General features: G+C 44.1%; 1 protein-coding gene across 2 annotated transcripts; it reads left to right on the forward strand.

Moving 5' to 3' along the window:
• The first annotated feature begins 1,877 nt into the window (after positions 1-1,877).
• Positions 1,878-27,589, forward strand: LOC110491966 (activin receptor type-1B). 2 transcript variants are annotated; one of them, XM_021565870.2, is made up of 10 exons: positions 1,878-2,062; positions 21,879-22,118; positions 22,431-22,584; positions 22,722-22,834; positions 23,071-23,301; positions 23,475-23,642; positions 25,565-25,751; positions 25,946-26,070; positions 26,315-26,445; positions 26,717-27,589. In XM_021565870.2, exons 1-10 carry the CDS (start codon positions 2,002-2,004, stop codon positions 26,840-26,842), a joined length of 1,536 nt encoding a protein of 511 aa, XP_021421545.1. In that variant the 5' UTR covers positions 1,878-2,001; the 3' UTR covers positions 26,843-27,589. The 2 variants fall into 2 exon arrangements, with proteins under 2 accessions (XP_021421545.1, XP_021421546.1); XM_021565871.2 differs by having other exon boundaries at positions 1,879-2,062; positions 25,595-25,751.
• Positions 27,590-27,820: the final 231 nt, after the last annotated feature.

A 27,820-nucleotide genomic window follows, 5' to 3' on the forward strand; every position in this document is an offset into this window, starting at 1 on the left:
TACAGGGTGTTTCATTTGTCTTTGGATGCATATTTGTAATCCTACTCAAATAGGTTCAAATGTGTTTCCATGCTGCTCACCTCACTCTGAAATGTCATCTTAATTAGGCTACTAAAAGCTGTTACGTTGGTAGGGAAAAAGAACCTGCAGTTGTATAATTGTCCACCAGGGGGTACCAGACACTAAATTGTCCACACCACTGAATGATCCTTTTGGTTCAATGGAGTAATCTTCAGCTATATATTTGTTTTCTAGCGTAGGCCAATACAATCAACAACTATTATCAAAATGTGCATTTTTGCATATTCACTTTGACTTTGACCATTTTTACTTAAAAAATAAATAAATTCAGATGTTAACTTGAAGTCAGTTGGCATTGTGAATGACAGGTTTTATAAGCAGTCTGTTCTGTGCCAGCCAGGATGCCACTCCCCGAGGAGCTATCAGCAGATAGTTCAGACCTGTGAATCACAATTCAGGAAAATAATACAGAGGTTTATGATCATATTTCATCCAGACTTATATTTACTCTCATGTAAATACATATCATACAGCACTTTTTCAGACAAACGGAAAAATCGAATGGGAATTTTTATGGGATAAACTCCTGCTTATGCACAAACAGATACATTCACACGCAGAGACCTGCATACACACAGACATATAGTACATGCACACATTCATGCCTCATGCACTCAATCAGTGTGTGTGTGCATACGTGTATCTGTTTGTGTTTAGTTAGAGAGGTATTTCTCTCCCAGCTATTTTCTTTTTTGACAGTTACAAAACTGCCAGAATGTGGTGTTGGTGAGGTGTGAAAAAGACGGGTCTAATTCGGCCACCATGTGTTTTCACTATGCCTGGAGGCTCTCTATTTGTTTCTACAAAGGTTTTCAAAATGAATCAGTGTCTATTCCTGCCAATCAACATGAGCTTATAACACTGTAAGTGTGTCCCTTCATCTACAATGTCAGTGCCTCTGTTACTGTATCTGTCTGGCTGGTGTAGACCAAACTCCAGAGAGATAATACTCCCTCCATGCCCCAGTCAGTCTGGCCATGAAGAGCCGGTTATTTTTAACACTAGAAGAGGGTTGTTTAAGTATCAGAGACTTGGGGGGGGGGGGGGGGGGGGGGGGGGGGGGGGGGGGGACGACAGACAGAGAGAGAGAGAGTGCTGAGCCCCTCTTGTGTCTTCTCTGTCCCTACTCCGTGTATTCCTATACAGCCAGTGTGGGACAAATTCCTAATCGCTTGGCTGGCTTTGATAGGAGGATTCAACCAGCAGACAAGTGTTGTGTGAGTGCACTGAAGAAATAAGCAGATAAATTGGGACAGCTCAATAATTGATATAAGGCCGCTGTCTAAAGAGACTACCGGTAAGCAGACACTATTAGACTTCAGGACAGAAGCAGAGAGCATAGTACAAGCAAAGGGCCAGGTGATAACAGCAGAGAGAGATCGAGCTATATATAGCAGTTTGCCAAATACATCCTGGATGGACCTGACCACGTCATTTAGGAGAGTGAGTGGAGGTATATCTCACTTAGATTAAATCATTTTCCACTGAATACACTCATAGGTCATTGCCCTAAATTGAAATGTGAACGTAAGTGCCCTGATAGACCTACATTCTATGACAACTAGTGCAGTCAGGTCATTTATCTGCCCGAATTAATAAATTGTAGGCTAATATAAATTATTTTAAAAAGCAATGCCTAAAAATCATTGCAGTCCGAATATGAAACGTTGTCTGCAGCACAAATAACTCAATCAAGTCTAGAGTAGGATCGGGTCTTCTACCCCAACAAAGGGTCTTGAAACGGGTCTTTGGCTAAACCACAGAAAGCCCTCCCCTTTAAAAATCGACGCACCGCCCTTTAATTCCGCCGCCTGTAGCACTTCAACAGGCTGGCAGCGGCTGTATGGTGTGTGGTTATGTTTAGGTCTGGCCGTGGTGTTGACAATACCACCCTCCGAATGCGATGGGAATGCTGAAGGAATGGCTTTAAAACGATTTGTTCTCACGTTACTGGCCCTGTCTGGGTTAGCCATCGGCGACGGTAAGTGAAATAGCTACATGTGCCATCTTTTGATTTTGACGTTTTTTTGTTTGTTTAATAACATGAGGGTGGCTTGCCTAGCTCTGGCATCGCCTGTCGATCATCATGGCGTTGCCTGTCTGGGATTTGTTCAACCACGGCTAGCTAGCTAATAAATCACATTTGACACATTGTGGCTAGCGCTGCTTGCTGAACTCGTTGAGGAACACTGCCGGAGGTATACGGGCCCGTGTGTTTGTCATCCGGCAGCTCACATGCTCGTGTTACGTCAAGTAAATAGAAAATGTGATTTATTAACGTGTCGGGGAAAAAAAACCTCCTTCAGTCTGGCGCGAGGTAACGTTAGCTGGCTAGCTAATTTGTTAGCCAGGTGTGCACAAAAGGGCCAGTAATGTAACGTTAGTGTTTTGTCGATAGCTTGTGAATTTCAATATCGCTTTATTTGTGTGTCCAGGTGGGTATACTACAGAGCAGGGTTAACTTGCCTAAATATTCTGCTTTTGAGGGGGAAATCTTGAAGTGGGCATGGTCTGATTCAGGGTTTCCCAAACTCGGTCCTGCGGCCTCCCTTGGATACACGTTTTTGAACTACACAGCTTTTTCAAATCAAAGCTTGATGATGAATTTGTTATTTGTATCAGCAGTGTGACATTAGTGTTAGAGCAAAAAAACAAAATGTTAACCCAAGGGAGGCCCCAGGACCGAGTTTGGGGGAAACCCTGGTCGAATTGACCCAACAACCCAAAACGTTCCTAATGAACCAGAAAATCAATCCTTTTTTTTTTTTTATTTAAACTGGCTAACTCATTGATTCTGCTTTGTATTGTACCCCTCTGGAAGGAGGCCACACGTTTCTGTTGCTGTTGGTTATCTGTGTGTGGCTGTGTTATGCTTTAGTGTTTACAAAACAATCAAGTGGCGATTAGAGTAACGTTAGCTGTGGTGGGGTGTATCGTTAGCTCTTCCACGGAAGACAAGGTGAAAGACTACATTTACAGACCTTTTTTAGATCTTTGTGATTTTTTTTTTCTTCCTTCTGCATCTATTAGTTATCAATACCGAAGTAATTTAGCTAGCCAATATCCTTCAACCAAGAGAACTGGATAGAAAAAAATAGACTTAAATCCAGATGTGGTACTTTTTTAAAACCTTTTTTTTAACAAGTGAACATGTTGTGAAGCTAATAAATGTATTTGTCACATGCTTTGTAAACCACGGGTTTAGACTAACCGTGAAATACTTACTTATGGGTCCTTTTCAAACAATGCAGAGTAAAAGATAAAATAGAAATTGTGACGCAAGGAATAAATGCAGTGAATAAGGTCTCTGCATAAGTGTCTCTGTTACAGGAGTAGTTAAAAGACCACCGTGCACTATCCAAGTGGAAGCAGGCAAGGGTGCGACAACAGCCATCCATTCTAAGTATGCAGCTGACGCCCTCATTTCGGGGCGTTCCTGCATGTGGACACTCCTTGCTAGCTAGCGTGAGCGACACCGGAGGACCGTGTCCATTCCTCCCACCTGTTGAACACTTTGCCCTCACCGGCGGGGGCGAAGGACACTGTCTAGCTTGCTAGTTATCGACACACTGTGTCGACCCCCTCCTGCTGTATACCGGAGAAAACCGTGCCCGGAAGACAGGGGCGAAGGACACTCTACCGGTCGTCCTGCCTCCCGCTGGCACAGCAGGCGGGAGGCTAGGCCGACACTGTACTAGCTAGTTTGATAGTTAGCTAGCACACAGTGTCACACTTGCCTGGCTAAGCTAGCACACGGTGTCCTTCACTCCTACTTGCCCTCGCCATCATTAACAGAGATTAACAGGGAGAACAGTGCCCAATAGACAGAGGTGAAGGACGCTGCCTACCAGTTTATGGCTAGCTAGCTACCGTTGTTGCCCCCGCCCCTTCGTCTGTGGGGTTTATCGTTAGTTGGCATCCAATGTTATTGTGCATTAATTCCACCTACTGTACTGGAGCGCCCCTGCCTCCCGCAACATAAAAATTGACCAACAGAAGTATAAAGAGGGGCTCCATGCAGGAACGCCCTGAATTGCGGGCCGCAGTTGCACCCTTCTCGTCCATTCAGCCGACCCAGACAGAAGTTAAAGTTGAAGTCTGGGTTCTTTGTGACGGAAATGTGGCGAATGGGGGTCTTTTCAGACTCCTGCTATGCCCCCCCCCCCCACCCCCAGTCTTCCCAGAGCAGCTGTTGACCAGATCCAAAATGGTGGTCCTCTGTGGCTCAGTTGGTAGGGCAAGGTGTCAGGATGGTGTGTTTGTTTCCCTGGATCACCCATACATAAGGATGAAAGTCTGCTAAATGGCATACTATGATAAATTAATACATCTGGATTGGAATTTGGCATATGGTGTACCTAGTCTGTAGCTACTAGCTAGACTAGCTAGTTTGTGCCTGTGTACTGGGTTATTTGTGCTTAACTTTTTGAAAGGGTAAAGTATGTTCAACTAAACTGCTGGAAGGGGCTGGTGTTTCTTTCTTTAGATTGAAAATCATTGCACGTTATTCCACTTGGGGCATTTAAATGGAATAGTGAGGGGAGTGTCTGGCCAGCTCCCAGTAATTTCTCTCCCTGTGTGATCTATTCTCTATTCCCTTGTTCCAACTTGCCACTCACAGAAACTTAAAACAATGACTGAGAAAGTTAACCCTATCTGCCAATGTCAATAACCTCAAGTCTGCTGCCACCCATTAGTTATGTTAAATGACTCATTCCTCTTCCAAGAATCAGAGCTACATTCCTCCCTCATCCGGCCGGGTTCAGATAAAGACATGATCCACATTGATTTGTCACCTTTTTCTGTCCCTATTCACATCTTTTTAGGTTTAAAAAAAATAGACTGTGTTGAAGTGAGATGGCAGGAGGGTTAAATGGACGGGCTCAGGGATTGGTATCACCACTAAACCAAACTCCAGAACTGGTCTTGTTTTTAAAGGTAACTTTATGGGAACATATGACTGGGATGCACCGGAGTTGACCGTTTGAATGGGGTAGTCAATGTAGCGCTCAAGGACTAGTAAGTTCTCTAGTACCAGTGAGAGTGGCGGTTTCTCTGGCTCGGGGTTTCAGGTTGTGTCCAGCTGGGCTGCTGTGTGAAGAGGGGCCGATGCTGCGCAGCCTGGAGCCAGACGTTCACACCACACAATGGATTATGCTGTAACAAAGCTCAAACTAAAACCTGACAAACCCAAAGGTAGCGCAGGCCACCTAGTAAAAAGTTGGCCGAAAACCGCTTAACTCTGGACCCTGACGCCAGCTCCCCTCTAACCAGGACTGCTTTAGACCTGTGACACCAGGTGTGTGCATTTACTCATCAAGTTGGACAGAAAGCCAGCAGGCTCCGGACCTGGTAGGAGAGTTGAATACCCCTGGACCAGGACTACGATTGGCGGGTTATCTGGTCTGTGACAGTACGTCTTTACTGACTGGGTCGCCATGGCTCACAGGTTGCCGGTTTCCTTTCCCGTTGAAGACATTGGGCCTGACCAATCATTAGCCTCGTCGTTATGAAGCTGACATGCTTTTGTGACTTAACTAGGTGCCAGAATAAAATGGATGTGCAATGTGATATATGCACTGTCTGAGCCACAGATACACTGCCGTGAGGCAGGGCGCGTCTCTCCTGCTTTCTCTCTGGCCCGTGTCTCTCTCCCCTCGTACACCAATTGCTTTCTCTCGTCACCTGTGTCTCTCAATCTCTACACCCCTTCCCCCTCACATACTATAGCCTATAGTGGACCTGACTGACCCATTGCAGACTTATCTTCTCAATGTTATGTCGTGTCACTTACAGTTCCTTCAGAAAGTATTCATACCCCTTGACTTATTCCACATTGTGTTACAACCTGAATTCAAAATGGATTAAATGGAAGTTTTCTACACACGATACCCCATAATGACAAAGCTATCTTTTGCAAATTGACAGAAAATAAAATGCAGACCTACCTCATTTACATAAGTATTCACACCCCTTTGCTGTGACACTCCAAATTGAGCTCAGGTGCCTATTTCCTTTGCTCATACTTCATGTCACTACAACTTGATTGGAGTCCACCTGTGGCCAACTCAATTGTTTGGACATAATTTAGAAAGACTCAAGGTCCCACTGTTGACAGTGCATCAGTGGAGGCTGGTGGGATTAGCTATAGGAGGACGGGCTCATTGTAATGCCTGGAATGGAACAAAGTCAAATGGGGTTTCCAATGCATTTCTCCTTTGCCAAGATAATGCCACACCTGTCAGGTGGATGGATATCAAGAAGCTGATTAAACAGCATGATCATTGCACAGGTGTGCCTTGTGCTGGGGACAATAAGTAGGCTCCTAAAATGTGCTGTTTTGTCACACAACACAATGCCACAACTTGAGACATCTATGAAGGAGCATGCAATTGGGATGCTGACTGCAGGAATGTCCACGAGAGCTGTTGTCAGAGAATTTAATGTTAATTTCTCTACCATAACTCGCGTCGGTCATTTTAGATAATTTGTCCGTACGTCCAACCAGCCTCGCAATCGCAGACCATGTGGAACCACGCCAGCCCAGGACCTCCACATCCAGCTTCTTCACCTGCGGGATCATCTGAGACCAGCCACCAGGACAGCTGATGAAACTGAGGTGTATTTGTCTGTAATAAAACACTTTTGTGTGGGGAAAACTAAGTTGGTGGGCCTGCCCAGTCATGTGAAATCCATAGATTAATGAATTAATTTCAATTTACTGATTTCCTTATGAACTGTAACTCAGTAAAATCTTTCAAATGTTCCATTTTATTTTTGTTTACTATAGCTACATTTTCTAAACAAGTTTTCACTTTCTCATTATGGGGTATTGTGTTAGACAGGGAAAAAACTATTTTGAATTCTGGCTAGAACACGACGATCACTTTAACTCTACCTACATGTACATATTACCTCGTCTAACTGGTGTCTATGTACCGGTACCCCCTGTGTATATAGCCTCGCTATTGTTATTTTACTGCTGCTCTTTAATTATTTGTTACATTTTTTTATTAAAAAAAAATGTACTTAACCAACAATGCCTTTAAGAAAAAAGTGTTAAGGGCTTGTACGTAAGTGTTTCACTGTGAGGTCTACACCTGTTGTATTCGGTGAGTGTGACAAATACGATTTGATTATGTCAAGGGGTATGAATTCTTTCTGATGGCACTGCATGCGTCCTTCTGCTGCCCACTGTGCCAGTAACTTTTATAGGGCTACACAGCTAGTCTGGCTTCTGTTTCAGGGTTCGCTTGAGGGGCTTAAAGTACTTGAAGTTCAAGTACTGGAAAATCTGAAAATAATTTCCAGGCAGACAAGTTAATTTTTTTTTTTTTTTTTTTTTTTCTTCCACTCGTTTCGTGATGTGGTTGCCACCCACAATGCCAGGCAGGTACAGAACTGACTGATTAGGTGTTGGCAAACGTCATATCGGTAGCTAAAATGCCAGGTTAATGTAGATTCAAACCTGCCTTTTGTGCGTATGGAACATTTCTAGGATCTTTTATTTCAGTTCATGTAACACTGGAACCAACCAACCCACAAGGTGCAAAAATGCGTCAGACTTTGGCATTGCGAGCATGGGTGAATCGGCCCTGAAGAGCCACATCCTGCGCTGGCGCCAGTTCTATATAATGATTTGTTTTCTATGCAACAACCTCCAACCCCTATTTTGATATATCCAATTGGTAGTTAGTTTTGTTCCATCGCTGCAACTCCTCGGGAGAGGCGGATGTCGGGAGCATTGTTGTGAACCCGGAAGCCAGCCGCACCAATGTTTCGGAGGAAACGGCGTACAACTGGCCAATGTGTTGGCGTGCATGCGCCCGGCCCACCACAGGAGTCGCCAGAGTGCGATTGGACAAGGACATCCATGCCGGCCAACCCCTCCCTAACCCGGACAACGCTGGGCCAATTCTGGGTCGCCTCATGGGTCTCACTGTCGCGGCCTGCTGCGACACAGCCTGGGTTCGAACTGGGATCTGTTGTGATGCCTCAACCACGGCAGTGCTTTAGACCGCTGTGCCACTCGGGAGGCCCTCCAGAGCAATCGCATTTAACAATCGCATCGTTCACGGAGCGCCTGCGATATTCTGGTTTATCAAGCAGCAGCTGTGATGCTGCCGTTCTGATGGACGTTCACGTGCTGTTTTCCTCGGTGCCCTTCCCCCGACCGGCGACTGAAGCTGCCAGTCGGAAGCAAGACGCTTTTTCGTAGCTATCAAGTAGGAGACGTCCAATTTTAAAAACGGTCACTAAGCTGGAAATGTGTTCACCATAAGGCATATCCCCAAATTCTGCTCATCGCTACTCAAATGACAAAATCGACAGCACGAACACATGAATGTAGTGAAATGTGTGTTATTGAGTAGGACCTGTAAGGTAGTGATGAATACTAAGATCTTTTATTTTTTTTTACAACATTTTCATGATATTGTGCCTCTGGCGACTAGAAACAATTGCATCAATTGAACTATTACAAACTGGTGGTCCTTGAAAATAAATATTAGTGCTTTGAAAAAGTATTTGAAAAGCCTTGAATTTGACTTTCCACTGTCTGTATGAACCCTTTCCCTTGTTGCAGAACGAAGTGTTGTGGTTTAATGGGCTCAATATCCTTCTAGTATTATGTTCCTCTTGTAACCACTGGAAACTAGACCGGACCACTGCTGTCATTATCTCTCCTTGCCTCATGTAATCACCAAGAACATTAATTTAGTACAGCCAATAAGAAAAATCCCCTTTTCCTTGGCGTGCTGCTGAACTAGCCATTCGGGTGTGTGTGTGCGCGCGCGCTGTGTGAAAGATGTTTCATGTCCTAATGATGTTATGGAAATGAAAGGGAGCACATAGTCAGATTCCAACATGTGCATGCCTGTCTACCAGATCAGAGCCAAGGGAATGTACAGGAACTGAGCTGCCTGGAGTCACTGGGTTCAGGATAGATTTGCGTATAGGACAGTTTTTCTCCTTTTACGTCGTGTCTGTGTTTAACGTGTGGTGTGACTTAAGATATGGTCTGGGGCTTCCTATATGTTCATCTATGTGCATATGAGGTAGTTGAATTCTGGTTTTTACGTGTGTGTACTTTGTCTCAAGTTCTGTTGTGGGTCTTAGTTTGTCGGGCTGAGTGAGAGTAGCTTTCCTCCCTTAATCACCAGGCTAATAACCTCCTCTTTTTGTTCTGTGTGTGTGTTGTGGTGAAGGTTCTAGCCTGGGTCCACTAGGGGTGAGTGTAGCTTAACGACCCGGGTGCCTCTAATGACCTCCAGCCCAGAGAGCCCTGGAGGCTGAGAGGCCTAATCGCAGACTGTCTGGCCTCTCTCTCACTGACCTGTGGACATGATCACTTAAATACAAATTAAGAAATATGATTCTGTGGTCGTTAGCCTTATGTGTTATTGCGGTGTCTGTGTGTCACAGTGCAGTGGACTCTTATGGAGGAGCTGAACATGATACCCACCTTCCACTGCACTGCCGTTAGTCTCCAATCAGTACACATTTCAGAGAACAACGCCTTGAATAGTGTAGCTACACTTATACTCACGTAGACAGACATACAGAGGGTTAGGCAGGTACTAGTGTGCTGTTTAGAATGGTATGTAATCTGACCCTGTGATGATGGAGACCAATGTAATGACTTTCCTCTTTACTCCCAGTATTGATAAAGGCTGAAGTGTGTGTGTGTGTACGTTTTTTCTGTCTGGTGGCGTCTGCTTGTCTTGATCAGCCCTCTGTCTGGTAGCTAACTGTATCTAATTTCAGATAGTGCAGTTTGGGTAATGGTGCTCACACGCAGTCAGTCTGCTCTGTGCTGTTTAGCCCCCAGAATTCTTTGCTGCTGTGTAACACTTTTTTTTTTTTTTTTTGTCCCATGCCAAACATGCTTAGGCTAAACATTTTCCACTGACATCATACTCATTCTTGAGGTGTACTGTTGTAACTGACTGATTCACCATATGCACATGAACACAAGCACTGTGAGTGTCAGCGTCTGACTGGCACACCAACACAGTCACTGCAATGTTTGTTAAACCCATTTCTGTGATTTTGGAGTCCGTCTCCCACAAAGCTCTCTCCTGAACCACACCTGGGTTCTAACACTTTTTCAAATCTTTCAAATACTTTTAGCGTTTGCTTCCGCTTGCCTGGAGTGCCAAATGGGTGGGGTTTTGCAGTTTTTCTACTATTCTATTGGTCCATTGTACTAGGCAAGCTCAACCATGCCCAGCTTAACTATTTGGAATACTTTCTAATTGTATTTTTAACACAGGTCTGTCCTGAGCTCAGTCCAAATGAAGCAAGCACTGGTTATGGCAACAATGTTTTATTCATCCCTCCCTTCACTGTTTGCGTCCCAAATGACACCCTGTTCCCTATGAAGTGCAACAGTTTTTATCAGAGCCCCTTTTGGCACTTTATAGTGTACATCCCAAATGGAACCCTATTCCCTATGTCTGCCATTTGGAATGATAGGGTCTTAACACTTTGCTGTTAAACGGCTCCATCCAACCTGTATTCAGTCTAGACTGGGTTTTAATGATTGAATGTCACAGCTGGTTACTCTAGCTAGCTGCAGACTCCTCACAGACCACGGGGGGGCTACATAACCCCCCCCCCCCCCCCCCTTATCTGTGCTCTTCCCCTCTGCCTGTCCCCTGTCTCTGCCCACAGAAGATGAGATTTTCAGCAATTCCTCATAGGACACTGAGTTTGCAGACATTTTATTTAAAAAAAAATACTTTTTTTATGTAACCAACATATTTTTGTCAAAGTATTTGATCTATTCTATCCCCAGAGCACAAGGTCTGGTGGTGAGTGGAGCACTCCTCCACCTCCTCTCCATACTTCCCTGCTCTTTGTTTAGCACAGGCCTGTCCAATCCCTCCTCGTTTCCCTGTAATCTCAGCACAAAGGACCAGTGTAAGGACACCAATTATGTGCAGAGTTCACACCAACCAGCTCAACCCCCACAGTGGAGCTGACTGTCCCTCCCCTGGGAAGCCTACTCTCTGAAAAGAGTCAGTTCTGTTTGAAAACTTTTGAAAGGAAATTAAATCATGAGCAAAAATGTTCTGAGTTCTGTTTATCTTCGGACACATTTAGAAGTCTTGTGTTTATATATTAGGCACACTGATGTGTTGTGGTATTGTGTCTATATGTAGGGCCATGTAAAATGTTTTTTTTATAAATATTTTTTTTTAACCTGAAATCTGTTTTTAGTTTTACCCCAAATTCCATTTCTGTTTTTCCTGGGTTTCAATTTTATTGTATTTTTTTACTCAAAAGCACAATTTTTTTTAAATTTTTTTTTAACAAAATTGAATCTTCTAAGTCCACAACAATGCTTAAACCAAGACTACTTTTGAGGTCTGGGAAAAAATACAAGAAATAGATTTTTGGTTGCAGTTATCCCTTAATGTTTGGTTAGCAATGTTGCTGATTTGAAATTTGCACAACAATATTTGCATGTGACGCTAGCTAGCTATGAACCTCAATCAACCTAAACTTCAAAACTTTGATCAACGGCACCATTTGTGTTGACTAAATTAAACTGTGTCCGTTTCCCACCGAAGGATGTAAAGATACTCACTCACTCACTCACTCACTCACATTGTACCTTTCGCATGTAATATGCTACAAATTGGATTATGGTATCTTCTAACATTATAATTGTCATATATTCTAGCTAATGGCTCATGTTCTATAAGATACATTTTGCAATCCACCTCCCTTTTTTTATTTTTTTTATTTTACCTTTATTTAACCAGGCAAGTCAGTTAAGAACAAATTCTTATTTTCAATGATGGCCTAGGAACAGTGGGTTAACTGCCTGTTTGTGGGTTAACTGCCTGTTTGTGGGTTAACTGCCTGTTTGTGGGTTAACTGCCTGTTTGTGGGTTAACTGCCTGTTTGTGGGTTAACTGCCTGTTTGTGGGTTAACTGCCTGTTTGTGGGTTAACTGCCTGTTTGTGGGTTTGAACTTGCAACCTTCCGGTTACTAGTCCAACGCTCTAACCACCAGGCTACCCTGACGCCCCATTGACCTTCTGATTTTGTCTCTATTCTAAAATAATTCTCAGCAAATAAACAAGGTAGAATTCCCACGCTCCCCACACTCCATTATTTAATTTCTTTACATTTTTAATTAGCTGACATTTTTTTTTTGGGGGGGGGGGGGGGGGGGCTCCTTATTTTCATGTACTGTACCTAGAATACAAATGGTTGGATTTGCACTAAGCAATTTCCTCCAAGAACCAGATGTGAAACTGGCATATGTTTAGATCATGTATATACATTTATCATTTTAAATTGGTGACACGTGGCTAGCTCAACAATATGCAAACAAGGTGAGTTTAGCTATTCTCTGCTTCAGATGTACAATAACCTGTTGACGCATGCCATTATCATCTGCAAAAGGGGTTCACCTGGCTGATATCCTGAGACAGTGACAATCAAACCGATTTTGGAGAGCTCACAACTGGACATGCAGTGCCTTCAGAAAGTATTCACACCTAGACCTTTTCCACGTTTTGTTGTGTTACAGCCCAAATTTAAAATGGATTCACGTGAAATTCTGCCACTGCCTACAATGTCAAAGTGGAATTGTATTTTTAATACAAAATAAAACTGAAATGCCATTAAAAAGGGGTGGAAAACATGACAAGCCTAAATATGTTCACGAGTAAACGTTTAGCTTTAAGTGAAATATTAAGTTGCATAGACTCTGTGTGCAATAATATTGTTTAACATATTTTTATTTTGACTACCTCATCTGTACCCCACACACAATTCTTGTAAGGTCCCCGAGTCGAGCAGTGAATTTCAACCACACAGACCAGGGAGGTTTTCCAATGCCTCAAACGTAATAATGAGCAGACATTGAATATCCCTTTGAGCATGGTGAATACAATGTGTCAGATTCGACCCAAACACAATGCGTCACCGAGTACGACTTTTCATATTTTCCAGCATGGTGGTGTTTGCATCATGTTATGGGTATGCTTGTCATCGGCAAGGACTAGGGAGTTTTGAGATAAAAATACCATCTGTTGAAGATGCAGTATGTCTTCTCATTCCTGTTGGCCAGTCATCATAAGGCTAGGGAGTCTGTAGCATAGCAACCCATATTTTCTCCCTGCCTCCCTGGCTTGTCCCCTCTTGAATGGATATTTTCACTGATGTTTTAAACTTCTGTAAACTGTTTGTCTGTGTGTGTATGGGACAGTCATCACATCGGGCTATAAACCACCCCTAGTTGGGGTAGGTTTTAATAGTCAGTGGGTACAGCATCTCCAATGCACTTCCTTATAAACTCACTCAGTCAGCGTATAGATGGTGTTCTGAGGCTGACCGGAACATATCCCAGTCCGTGTGATCAAAACAATCTTGAAGCGTGGATTCCGATTCGTCAGACCAGCGTTGAACGGTTCTAGTCACTGGTACATCCTGTTTGAGTTTCTGCCTTTAAGACTGTAGGAGCAAGATGGTGTTGTGGTTGGATTTGCCGAAGGGAGGGCTTTGTAAGCATCGCGGAAGTTAGCGTAGCAGTGATCGAGTGTGTTAACCCCACAAGTCTACAATCAATATGCGGATAGAATTTAGGTAGCCTTGTTCTCAAATTTGCTTTGTTAAAATCCCCAGCTACAATAAATGCAGCCTCAGGATGTATGGTTTACAGAGTCCAGTGAAGTTGCCTGAGGGCCGTCGTGGTGTCTGCTTGAGGGGGAATGTACACGATTTGATTAAAAACTTGGCAGTAGTCTCGTCCCGGGTCCTTCTCCCTGCCTTATTTAAACTATTTCACGAAACTATGCTCCAGAATAGGATGTGGCACTGGGTTGTTTTCTCTCTCTATCAAAGCCTGTTGCTTCATCTCTGTGTAATCTGCAGGAAATTCCGTGTCTGTGATTGCGTGTGAACTGCAGTGAACTTGGACACGCGCCACTAGGAGTTACTGGCACTTCCCCCGTCTGTCCCTAGCTCCAAGAGCAGTCCACATGCTGTTGCTGACGAGAATGACTGAATTACAAGAAACTGCACACGCTGCTGCTGACATGAAATGGCAAGATGTCGACTCATTCCACTTCCACTTTCCTCAAAACGCTGTTCCAACAACGCGCGCACACACATACAGTGCATTCGGAAAGTATTCAGACCCCCCCCCCTTTTTTTTTTTTTTTTTGTTACGTTACAGCCTTATTCTAAAATGGATTAATTTGTTTCTCCCTCCCCTCCAATCTACACACAATACCCCATAATGACAAAGCAAAAACAGGTTTTTAAAAACAGATCACATTTTAAGTATTCAGTACATTGTTAAAGCAACAGTCTTCTTGGTTGTGACGCTACAAGCTTGGCACAAGTATTTGGAGTTTCTGCCATTCTGCTCTGCAGATCCTCAAAATGATCCTTTCTGGCTAATTTCAAGCAGGCTGTCGTGCCTTTTACTGAGGAATGGCTTCCATCTGGCCACTCTACCATTAAGGCCTGATTGGAGTGCTGCAGAGATGGTTGTCCTTCTGGAAAGTTCTCCCATCTCCAAGGAGCTCTGTCAGTGACCATCAGGTTCTTGGTCACCTCCTTGACTATGGCCCTTCTCCCCGATTTTGCTCAGTTTGGCCAGGCATCTTCCAATCATGTAGAAACATCTCAAGGATGATCAACAGAAACCCGATGCAGCTGCGCTCCATTTAGTGTCGTAGCAAACGGTCTGAATACTTGTGCAACATGATGGATGATGCCGCCAGAGAGAATGGCTGCCATTTTATTGGCTCTTAACCAACCGTGCTATTTTTTATTCTCATTGTTTAACTTATTTTGTACGTAATGTCGCTGCTACCGTCTCTTATGACCGAAAAGAGCTTCTGGACATCAGAACAGTCATTACTCACCTCGAATTGGACAAAGAATTTTTCTTTGAACCTTTCTAGGGCAGGCGTTCCACTAGCGGAACCCCTCGACAACATTCCGCTGAAAAGGCAGTGTGTGAAATTTACAATTTTTTTATTTAAAAAAAAATAATTATTTAACTTTCACACATTAACAAGTCCAATACAGCAAATGAAAGAAACCTCTTGTTAATCTACCCATCGTGTCCGATTTAAAAAAAAAAAAAAATTAATCTGAAATTAATCTGATCATCAGATGACACTCATAGGACATCATGTTACACAGTACATGTATGTTTTGTTCGATAATGTGCATATTTGTATCCAAAAATCTGTTTACATTTGCATGTTACGTGCAGTAATGTTTTGATTCCAAAACATCTGGTGATTTTGCAGAAATACTCATAATAAACATTTGATAAAAGATAAGTGTTATTCACAGAATTAAAGAGACTTCTTCTTTTAATGCAACTGCTGTGTCAGATTTTTATTTTTTTTTACTTTACGGAAAAAGTATAATCTGAGAACGGTGCTCAGAGCCCAACCCAGCCAGAGAAAAATCCGCCATTTTTGAGTCAACAGAAGTTAGAAATAACACCATAAATATTCACTTCTGATCTTCATCAGAAGGCACTCCCAAGAATCCCAGTTTGACAATAAATTTATGTCCAAATAGCCACTTGTTGTTAGCGTGTTCAGCCCAGTAACCCATCTTCATGAGGTGCAGGCACTTCGTCCAGACAAAAACTCTAAGTTCCTTTACAGTCCTTTAGAAACATGTCAAACGATGTATGGAATCAATCTTTAGGATGTTTTTAACATAAAACATCAATGTTTCAACCCGAGAATTCCTGTCTGAAGAAAAGCACTGGAACGAGAGGTAACTGTCGGGAGCGCGCGTCATGAGACCAAGGCACTATTGCCAGACCACTGACTCAAACAGGTCTCATGAGCCCCTCCTTTATAGTAGAATCCTCATTCAAGTTTCTAAAGACAGTTGACATCTAGTGGAAGCCGTAGGAAGTGAAACTTTATCCATATCCCACTGTATTCGGTAGGCCAACCTTTGAAAAACTACAAACCTCCGATGTCCCACTTCCCGGTTGGATTTTTCTCAGGTTTTCGCCTGCCATATGAGTTCTGTTATCACAGACATCATTCAAACAGTTTTAGAAACTTCAGTGTTTTTGATCCAATATTAGTTAATAATAATAATATTATTATTATTATTATTATTATTATTATTATGTTAGTATCTGGGACAGAGTAGGAGGCAGTTCACTAAGCACGCTATTCATCCAAAAGTGAAAATGCTGCCCCCTATCCCAAAAGAGTTAATGAGTTGAACGGGAAGGATATACTTCAAACAGGCCCTCATCCCCGCCGTTCGCTGGAGAAAGATTTAGCGGAAAGAGATCGGGGTTCTTTGTGAGGATCAGGTGATAGGTGGCTAATCTGCCTTTACCATCCGTACTGTTAGCCAACGTTCAATCGCTGGAAAATTTAAATGGGACGAACTGAAAGCATGTTTATCCAACCAACGGGACATTAACTGTAATAATCTTGTTCAGTCAGGAGGGGCAAATTAACTCTAGACCACCTTTACTCCACACACAGATGTGTACAAAGCTCTCCCTCGCCCTCCATTTGGCAATTCTGACCATAATTCTCTCCTCCTGCTTACAAGCAAAAACTTTAAGCAGGAGGCATCAGTGACTCGGGTTATGGAAAAAGTGGTCAGATGAAGCTGATGCTAAACTACAAGACTGTTTTGCTAGCACCGACTGGAATATGTTCCTGGATTCGTCCAATGGCATTGAGTGCACATCAGTCACTGGCTTCATCAATAAGGGGATTGACGACGTCGTCCCCAGAGTGACTGTACGTATATACCCCAACCAGAAGCCATGGATTACATGCAATATTCTCACTGAGCTAAAGGGTAGAGCTGCTGCTTTCAAGGAGCTGGACTCTAACCCGGAAGCTTACAAGAAATCCCGCTATGCCCTCTGACGAACCATCAAACAGGAAAAGCGTCAATACAGGACTAAGATCAATTTGTACTATGTCGGATGTGGCAGGGCTTGCAAGCCATTACAGACTACAAAGGGACGCACAGCCGAGAGCTGCCTGGTGACACAAGCCTACCAGAAAAGCTAAAAAAAACTTCTATGCTCGCTTCGAGGCAAATAACACTGAACATGCATGAGGGTATTAGCTGTTCCGGACGACTGTGTGATCATGTTCTCCGCAGCCGACGTGAGTAAGACCTTTTTAAACAGGTCAATATTCACACGGCCGCAGGGCCAGACGGATTACCACGACGTGGTCAGCGCATGCGGAGTACAACTGGTAAGTGTCTTCACTGACATTTTCAACCTCTCCCTGATTTGAGTCTGTAATACATGTTTCAAGAAGACTACCATAGTCACACTGATCCTCAACACGGGCTCCTGTAGTCCCTGTTCACTCATGACTGCACGGCCAGGCACGACTCCAACACCATTAAGTTTGCCGATGACACAACAGTGGTATTCCTGATCACCGTCAACGATGAGACAGCCAATAGGGAGGTGGTCAGAGATCTCATCGTGTGGTGCAAGGACAACCTCTCCCTTAACGTGATCAAGACAAAGATGATTGTGGACTACAGGGGAAGGAGGACCGAGCACGCCCCCATTCTCATCGACGGGGCTGCAGTGGAGCAGGTTGAGAGCTTCAAGTTCCTTGGTGTCCACATCACCAACAAACTATCAAGGTCCAAACACACCAAGACAGTCGTGAAGAGGAAGCGGCAAAACCTATTCCCCCTCAGGAGACTGAACAGATTTGGCATGGGTCCTCAAAAGGTTCTACAGCTGCACCATCGAGAGTATAATGGTTGCATCACTGCCTGGTATGGCAACTGCTCGGCCTCCGACCGCAAGGCACTACAGTGGGTTGAGTGTACGGCCCAGTACATCACCGGGGCCAAACTTCCTGCCATCCAGGACCTCTACACCCGCTGGTGTCAGAGGAAGGCCCTAAAATTTGTCAGACTCCAGCCACTCCTCTCTGCTACCGCACGGCAAGTGGTACCAGAGAATCAAGTCTAGGTCCAAGAAGCTTCTAAACAGCTTCTACCCCCAAGCCATAAGACTCCTGAACAGCTAATCAAATGGCTACCCAGACTGTTTGCATTCCCCCCCCCCCCCCCCCCCCCCCCTTTCTACACTGCTGCTACTCTGTTTTATCTATGTATAGTCACTTTAATGTACATATTACTTAAATGACCTTGACACTGGTGCCCTGGTTGACTTTGTACCGGTACCCTTTGTATATAGCCCTGCTATTGTTATTTACTGTTGCGCTTTAATATATTTTTTAGGTATTTTCTTAACTGCATTGTTTAAAGGTTTGTAAGTAAGCACTTCACTGTAAGGTCTACACATGTTGTTCAGCGCATGTGACAAATAAAATTTGATTTGAAATTGGGCATTTTTTTTTTTGACATTTGCTAAAATTTCTAATCCTTTTTTTTGCTTTGTCATTGAGAGAAAATATATTTAATCCATTTTACAATAAGGAAAAAGTCAAGGGGTCTGAATACTTCCCAGAATGCACTGTACATGCAGACACGCAGCAGTTCAACTGTGGGAATGGCTCCCAGTCACACATTATGATGGCGCAATAGGTGGGAGAGGGGTATGTGTGTGTGTGTGGGGGGGGGGTGGTGAGTAAACTTAAGGGAAGTGGGTTGAGTAAGACTGAGTGGGTGGGAAAGTGTTACTAACCCGACAATATTTGGATCCTAAGGAGAGTGGTGAAACTACAGCAGGAGTAGCTCAGGAAGAAAGTGCTGTTTCAAACTGTTCTGTTCTGATTGAGGATGGATATTTTTGCAGGAGACCTGCTGCTGTTGAAACTCCAGAGATGAACCTACAGAGGAAGGTTGAAGCTTGTGCTAACATAGTCTGTCTTGGCTTACCAGTGAGACTGAGAGACTAGTGCTCATTGTTGATGATCCAGCAAACTTCACAAATTCCAGGCCAATCTCAATTTTGCCGGCCATCTAAAAAAAAATGTTAAAGCATAAATTCATCCGTTATATCTTAACAAGGAAAGTCAGTTTTATGAACTTCAGTATGGTTTCAGAAATCTCACCCTTCCTACATGGCTGTTAGTTACTTAATTGGTGAAATACATACACCAAATGATTGCGAAGATCATAGGTTAGATTTTTTTTTTCTTAAAAGTTTTTGATACTGTTGATCATAATAGTTTGAATAAAAATGTGAAACTGAGGAGTATTTGTCTAAAGCCCTTGTGGGGAAAAACTCGTTCTGATTGGCTGGGCCTGGGAGGGCATGGCTCCCCAGTGGGTGGGCCTATACCCAGCCAATCAGAACGAGTTTTTCCCCACAAGGGCCTTATTACAGACAAATACTCCAGTTTCATCAGCTGTCCGGGGGGCTGGTGAAGAAGCCGGATGTGGAGGTCCTGGGCTGGAGTGGTTACACGTGGTCTGCGCTTGTGAGGTCGGTTGGACGTACTGCCAAATGTTCTAAAATGACAGAGGCGGCTTATGTTAATTTCTCTAACATTAAATTATCTGGCAACAGCTCTGGTGGACATTCCTGCAGGCAACATGTCAATTGAGCTCTCCTTCAAAACTTGAGACATCTGTGGCATTGTGTTGTGAAAACACTGCACATTTTAGTGGCCTTCTATTGTCCCCAGCACAAGGTGCACCTGTGTAATGATCATGCTGTTTTATTCAGCTTCTTGATAATCCATCCACCTGACAGGTGTGGCATATCTTGTCAAAGGAGAAATGCTCACTAACAGGTATAATCAAATTTGCGCGTTTGGAACATTTCTGGGATCTTTTTTATTTCAGCTCATGAAACAGGACATACACACTTGACTTGTTTTGTATATTTGTGTGTTTTCCTCTCACAAAGATTTAATTTACCTCAGTTCATCAACATTATCTAATTTCTCAGTGGTTTAAAATGAACATTGTCACTGACTTATTATTTGGTCCAAAGAAAATAGAATCCAGATTATATAGGGGTCCATATTGATGATATACCTGTAGATCATGCCTGTACGCTTTCCTGGTGTTCTGATTTGATGGTCAATTGTCATGGAAACAATAACCTCTAAGATCACCAAAAATATGAGGATAACTGGGCAAGATGTAGATATCTCCTGAACAGAAGTGCTGCACTCTCTATTACACGATGATCGTCCCATTCATCAGTTACTGTAACATTATATGGGCCAGCACATGCCATACCACTATCAATCTCCCTGCAGAAACGCTCTGTATGAAGAATATCATCTGACTATACCTCAGACTGTTCAGCACCTCCTTAAAATAAATAAATAAGAGGACTCCTGAATATTGATCAAATGTAAGTTGTTCAATGTGTTTGCGGTACTTTTAATCACTTATTGAATTCCCTAACTGCAGCTACGCCGTCCATGTTCAGGAGCGACCAATTCTCAATTCCGAATTACCTATTAAAGCCCCATGATCTGGAACGCATTCCTGTCTGATTTTGCTAAGCTATCCTTGTCATTTTGTTTTAAATTGTTAGAGGCACCTATTGTCCATCACAGTTCTACACCCCCAGTAGCTTGACTTTCTGTTTAGATTTTCTATTCCTTTTATCTCTTTTGCGTCTAGTTTTGATTTGATTGTTTGTCCACACTGCTAAATTGGTGTGATTTATGACCATTGAGGGGGGGGGGTGTTACTTGAAAAAGCTATTTTTGGGCTTTACCCCTCCTGCACATACTATTTTTTTTTTTTTTTTTAAGTACAGTTAAACAGTTTCTGTTTGAGCAAATAAACTAACCGGGCGGAAGGAGAAGGCTCAAGGGCTGCTTGGAAACCCCCCAGAATAGGGAGAGGATTAGCAGAAAGCTTCAGAGTAAATCCCTTTTTATTTAATGTTTTTAATCCAGAGGGTGTTGAGGTCTGACAAGGCTTGGCCCTTTAGAAGTGTCTTTTAGGTGGCAGCAGACCTGAATTCACTCTGTCCCCCTCTGTTTGAATTTGTTGCAATTTTTGTTCTAGTCTAGCTTTCAATTTCCTCTGAAGCAAGAGTGATTTAGTTTTGAGTGGCCCAGCTATTGTAGACTTGTTAAAACAGGCCCCTATCAAACTGTCTGTGCTGCGGGCTTTAAATCAAAGCTATGATCCTGACAGTGTTTTGGGGATTGAGTGGCGCAGTGGTCTAAGGCACTGAATTGCAGTGCTAGTGGTGGCACTACAGACCCGGGTTCAATCCTGGGCTGTATCACAACCGGCCGTGATCGGGAGTCCCATAGGGGTGGTGCACAATTTGGCCCAGCGTCGTCCAGGTCAGGAGAGGGTTTGGCCAGGGTACGTCGTCATTCTAAATAAGAATTTGTTCATAACTGACTTGCCTATTTAAATAAAAATGTGTTCTCTTGCTTTCTTTGAGTAGCAGAATGCTGCATTGGGGATTTGGGTTTTGGTGCGTCTGTCCCAGCATCCCAGGACAGTCTCCTCTCCATGGAGTATTTGGCTGCCTCTGCTTTAGAGAAACTGGTTTCCGTCCGGGTCTCTGTCTGCTGCTAAACCAGTCTACACACTCCACTGGCTGTATTGTTGCGTCTCTTCCGAACGGGACTCTATCCTGGCTAGTCCGGTAGATGGAATGTACTTTGAGTCTTGTATTGTTGGTTTAGATGCCCTCTACTGGACATCTGAGTACTGCAGTGACTTGAAAGTTTTCAACTGTTCTTCATCGCATTCTGTTCTGGGAAGTTCTCTCCAACTCATTCCACCCCATGCCTGTTATCTCGGTCTCTGATTCAAGCGCCCATAGAATAGTCCTGATGCCTAACTAGTACTCATTCTAACCTTGTGCCTCCCTTTTTTTCCCTCAGCCCTGCGGTGTAACTGCACCAACTGTGTGAAGTCTGGTTATGAGTGTGAGACTGATGGGGCCTGCATGGCCTCCACCTCCTTCATCCAGGGGCATGAGCAGCATGTAAGGATCTGTATCGCCAGAGACAGCCTTGTGCCCCCTGGCCAACCTTTCTACTGTCTCAGTGCTGAGGGACTGCTCAACACACACTGCTGCTACACTGACTACTGCAACCGCGTCGACCTCAAGGTTCCCTCACGTGAGTAAAGCCACACCGTCTGCGTTTTGTGTGTATCGCATAAGTAAAGCTTCCTCGTCTCCTGTCTCTTAATAAAAAATAACAAATCTGCACTGATTTGAAAGAACAGGGCTGGTGAAGGCACCCCCCCCCCCCCCCTATAGCAACCATTCTGTGTCTACCCCTCCAATGTTTTCATATCAGTGCACATAAGAGAGAGGAGATGGAGAAAGCCACTTCGTACTATTGAGATGCACCCTTTTGTTTTATTTTATTGGGAAAGATGGTAATACCACTGCTAACACCCTGTTCTCAATTTCTCCCTCGCTCCAGTCCCGGTGAAACCAGGGGAGCTGGGCTGGGTGGGCTCTGGAGGCCCCTGGGGCCCGGTGGAGCTGGTGGCTGTGATCGCAGGGCCGGTCTTCCTGCTGTGCATGCTGCTGCTGGTGGGATTATTCCTCTTCCAGCATCACCAGAGGACCTACAGGTGAGTCTCTGGTCCCAGGTAGTACCATCTGAGTACGCCCTACAGATGGGATGGCAGGGCTGTGGTGGATTTGGAGGGGCGGGGGGGGGTGAGAAGATACCATTTTAGTTTCTGACAGCTGATCTTCTTTTGTACAGCCACAGACAGCGGCTGGAGGTGGAGGACCCCTCCTGTGAACACCTCTACCTGGCCAAGGACAAGACCCTGCAGGATCTCATCTATGACATGTCCACCTCCGGGTCTGGTTCTGGTGAGTAGACTGAGCCTACACTGCTGGAAGTAAAGGTTCTATATACAGAACCGCCCTGAACTCTACCCTCGCCTGCGAACAGAGGTCCTATTACACTGTGGATTAATTCAATGTACAACCACGTCTGTATGTAACACAATAGATGCATATGTGTACACATACAAGTTTAGTTCAAGTTAGTGTTTAGGCGAAAGCCCAGTGGTATCAGTGGTCCTTCTTTCTGCTTCCTCCTGCAGGCCTGCCCCTGTTCGTGCAGCGTACGGTGGCCAGGACCATCGTTCTGCAGGACATCATAGGGAAGGGCCGCTTCGGGGAGGTGTGGCGGGGGAAGTGGCGCGGGGGAGACGTGGCGGTGAAGATCTTCTCCTCCAGAGAGGAGCGCTCGTGGTTCAGAGAGGCTGAGATCTACCAGACCATCATGTTGCGACACGAGAACATCCTGGGATTCATCGCCGCCGACAATAAAGGTGAGCGTTCCGTCGCTGTTCTATTACAGCACCACACAGAGAACCGTGTACACACACCACTTACAACACAGACATATCTCTGGTGTTATGTAGGTGAATTTCATCAAGTTTTAAAAAAAAAATTTATTAACAGAATTATCCTCCATCTTTGTCTGCGTTTCTCTTTCTCTCAGATAACGGCACATGGACCCAGTTGTGGCTGGTTTCAGACTACCACGAGTACGGTTCTCTGTTTGACTACCTGAACTACTATTCTGTGACTATAGAGGGCATGATCAAACTGGCCCTGTCTGCCGCCAGCGGCCTAGCTCACCTGCATATGGAGATACTGGGAACGCAGGGTAAGCACAGCGGCGAGATGAATAAGGACCATACCGTGCATTCGGAAAGTATTCAGACCCCCTTCACCATTTCCACATTTTGTTATGTTACAGCCTTATTCTAAAATTGATTTTTTTAAAATCATAATTTACCCTCAATCTACACACAATACCCTATAATGACAAAGCGAAAACGTTTGTTTTAGTTATGTTTGCTAATTTATTAAAGAGAAACCTGAAATACCTTATTTACAGAGGTATTCAGATCCTCTGCTATGAGACTCAAAATTCAGCTCAGGTGCATCTTGTTTCCATTGACCATCCTTGAGATGTTTCACAACTTGATTGGAGTCCACCTGTGGTAAATTAAATTGATTGGACATGATTTGGAAAAGCACACACCGGTTCCACAGTTCCACAGTACATGTCAAAGCAAAAACCAAGCCATGAGGTCGACGGAATTGTCAGATCTCAGACAGAATTGTGTTAAGGCACAGATCTGGGGAAGAGTACCAAAACATTCCTGCAGTATTGAACGTCCCCAAGAACAGTGGCCTCCATCATTCTTAAGTGGAAGAAGTTTGGAACCACCAAGACTCTTCTTAGAGCTGGCCAAACTGAGCAATCGGGGGAGAAGGGCCTTGATCAGGGAGGTGACCTAGAACCCGATGGTCACTCTGACAGAGCTCCAGAGTTCTTCTCTGGAGATGGGAGAACCTTCCAGAAGGACAACCATCTCTGCAGTACTCCACCAATCAGGCCTTTATGGTAGTGGCCAGATGGAAACCAAGCCTCAGTAAAAGGCACATTTACAGTCCACTTGGAGATTGCCTAAAGTACTTTCAGACCATGAGAAACAAGGTTCTCTGATCTAATGAAACCAAGATTAAACTCTTTGGCCTAAATGTCAAGCGTCACGTCAGAAGGAAACCAGGCACTGCTCATCACCTAGTCATTACCATCCCTACGTTGAAGCATGGTGGTGGCAGCATCGTGCTGTGGAGATGTTTTTCAGTGGCAGGGACTGGGAGACTAGTCAGGATTGAGGGAAAGATGAATGGAGCAAAGTACAAAGATCCTTGATGAAAATCTGCTCAGGACCTCAGACGAGGGAGAAGGTTACCTTCCAACAGGACAATGACCCTAAGCACACAGCCAAGACAACACAGGATTGGCTTCGGGACAAGTCTCTGAATGTCCTTGAGTGGCCCAGCCAGAGCCCGGACTTGAACCCGATCTAACATCTCTGGAGAGACCTGAAAATAGCTCTGCAGCGACACTCCCCATCCAACCTGACAGAACTTGAGAAGATCTGCAGAGAAGAATGGGACAAACTCCCCAAATACAGGTGTGCCAAGCTTGTAGTGTCATACCCAAGAAGACTTGAGGCTGTAATCGCTGCCAAAGGTGCTTCAACAAAGTACTGAGTGAAAGGTCTGAATACTTGTGTAAATGTGATATTTCAGTTTTTGAAAACATTTCTAAAAAATATTTTTACTTTGTCATTATGGGATATTGTGTGTAGATTGATGGGGGGAGGGCTATTTATTTAATTTTATAATAAGGCTGTAACAAAATGTGGAAAAAGTCAAGGTCTGAATACTTTCCAAATCCACTGTATGTGTTAACACATTCCTAATTAGCCTGGTAGCCAGGGTGTTCTACAACACAGCAGGATCACCAAGTTAGCCAGTTAACTTTTTGTTCCCATCACTTTACACCTCTCACACGGCCATTGTTAGCACTCATTGCCCTGCCTATAAATTAGATTTTTTTTTTATAGGATCCCCATTAGCTGATTCCATGGCGACAGCTAATCTTCCTGGGGTCCGACACACAACTAAAAAGACAGTACAGCTAATATATATTACAAACGATGACCTGGTTCAAATGTAAACCTGGTTTAAACATTGTCGTGTGCTCCTGTGCTCCTTCCATTCCAGTCTTCCAACTCAGTGTTTCCTCCTCTCTAGGTAAGCCTGGTATCGCCCACCGTGATCTGAAGTCTAAGAACATTTTGGTGAAGAAGAATGGCATGTGTGCCATTGCTGACCTGGGGCTGGCAGTACGCCACGAGTCCATCACTGATACTATAGACATCGCCCCTAACCAGCGTGTTGGCACCAAGAGGTACTGACCCGACTAGCTGCCATGTCCTGTATTAAATTAATAGACTGCATAAAATAGACATTGTAAAAATGTGGAATATTTTTGTTCAATTCATCTCCTGAATTTGGTGTATTTGATACCGTATCTCAGTGATATACTGGTACACAAAACATCCTTTCCTTTAGTGGAAACCTGCTTGTCTCTCTGTCTCCCAGGTATATGGCTCCAGAGGTCCTGGAAGAGACCATCAACATGAAACACTTTGACTCGTTTAAGTGTGCTGATATCTACGCCCTGGGGCTGGTGTACTGGGAGATAGCGCGCCGCTGCAACACTGGAAGTAAGACACGGACTGGGTACCTTGCAGATGGTCCAATCTCACAATGCCTGGGGGAGTGCTTCAGCTCATTTTGGCCACACGAGTAGTTACTTAGGCTACATGGGGATTTGTAAATGAGTGATTCTGTGCAGTCTGACTGCAATGTAGTTTCATTGAAACACACCTTCACTTGTCAAGAACCACATTACTATGAGAACAATCTTCTTAGACGTGAGCATGTGACTGACCAGGCCCCCCCCCCCAGGTATCCACGAGGATTACCAGCTGCCCTACTTTGACCTGGTGCCCTCTGACCCCTCCATAGATGAGATGAGGAAGGTGGTATGTGACCAGAGGCTGAGGCCTAACGTGCCCAACTGGTGGCAGAGCTACGAGGTAATGAGAGAACAAATACGCACAAAAAAAACTCAAGACTTTCTGGACAGAAACATTGCATTTGTTTTCTAAGTTACTAGTGATTGACTGCATTTGAAATGTAAATATGGTGTAAACAATTGCTTTTGCAGTTTTATTGTACTTTTAAAATTCTTTATTCACATAAGGCAATTCATTTGACATTTCCTTTTCACCCTGTGGGACTAGATAAAGGTGAAGTTGGTTGATTGTGTGTTGACCGACTCTAACCTCCCCCTCTCTCATCCTCCAGTCTCTGCGTGTGATGGGTAAGATCATGAGGGAGTGCTGGTACTCTAACGGAGCGGCCCGCCTCACGGCTCTACGCATCAAGAAGACTCTCTCTCAGCTCAGTGTTGAGGAGGACATCAAGATGTAAGATAAGAGTGGGACGGACAGGCGGCAGAGCCAGGTAGCTCGCTGGAGACGCACAACGATAGACACAGGCTGTATATCAAATGGCGCCCTATTCCCTATCTAGTGCACTACTTTTTGACCAGGGCTCATGGAAAATAACACGGAAAGGACTGCGACTAAATCCTGCCAGTTTTAAAGCCACACTCCCAAGTTGTGACAAGGCCTACCCCGCCTTATTAGCCATAACTACTGAGAATCTCCCCTCTGCCGCTCCTCTCTTCTTTCTCCCTCCTTCACCTGGTTATCCCAACCTCCTCTCCTTCACCCACTCTTATGGGCCACCACACTACAACACGATACTACCATTATTATCCCCACCAACCTCCCTGTTCAGTTTTACTTTGTGCTTTGAGGCAGTAAATATTACTATTGTACAGTGACAGGAATTTAGTTTGTAATATTTTGTACATCTTTTTAATTATTTTTTTGCCACAAGACTAGCTGCGTCCTGAAAACTCATTCATAATGTGGTTTCATGTCCACATTTTTAAGTAAAAACATTTGCTTTTGGGAGAATGTGGGAGAGTAGCAGATGACTCGCTTGTCGTCACCCAACTATCTGTACAGGATGAAATCAACCATATTAGGCAGGAAAGTCACTTCTATGGACATGTCACAATATACACTGAACAAAAATATAAATGCAACATGTAAAATGTTGGTCCCATATTTCTTAGGCTGAAATAAAAGATCCCAGAAATGATCCATACTAATTTGTCTACATCCCTGTTAGTGAGCATTTCTCCTTTGCCAAGATAATCCATCCACTTGACAGGTGTGGCATATCAAGAAGCTGATTTAAACAGCATGATCATTACACAGGTCCACCTTGTGCACATTGTCACAACACAATGCCACAGATGTCTCAAGTTTTGAAGGAGTGTGCAATTGACATGCTGACTGCAGGAATGTCCACCTGAGCAGTTGCCAGAGAATTGAT

Source organism: Oncorhynchus mykiss, chromosome 16 (assembly GCF_013265735.2).
Source record: "Oncorhynchus mykiss isolate Arlee chromosome 16, USDA_OmykA_1.1, whole genome shotgun sequence".
NCBI classification, from domain to species: domain Eukaryota; kingdom Metazoa; phylum Chordata; class Actinopteri; order Salmoniformes; family Salmonidae; genus Oncorhynchus; species Oncorhynchus mykiss.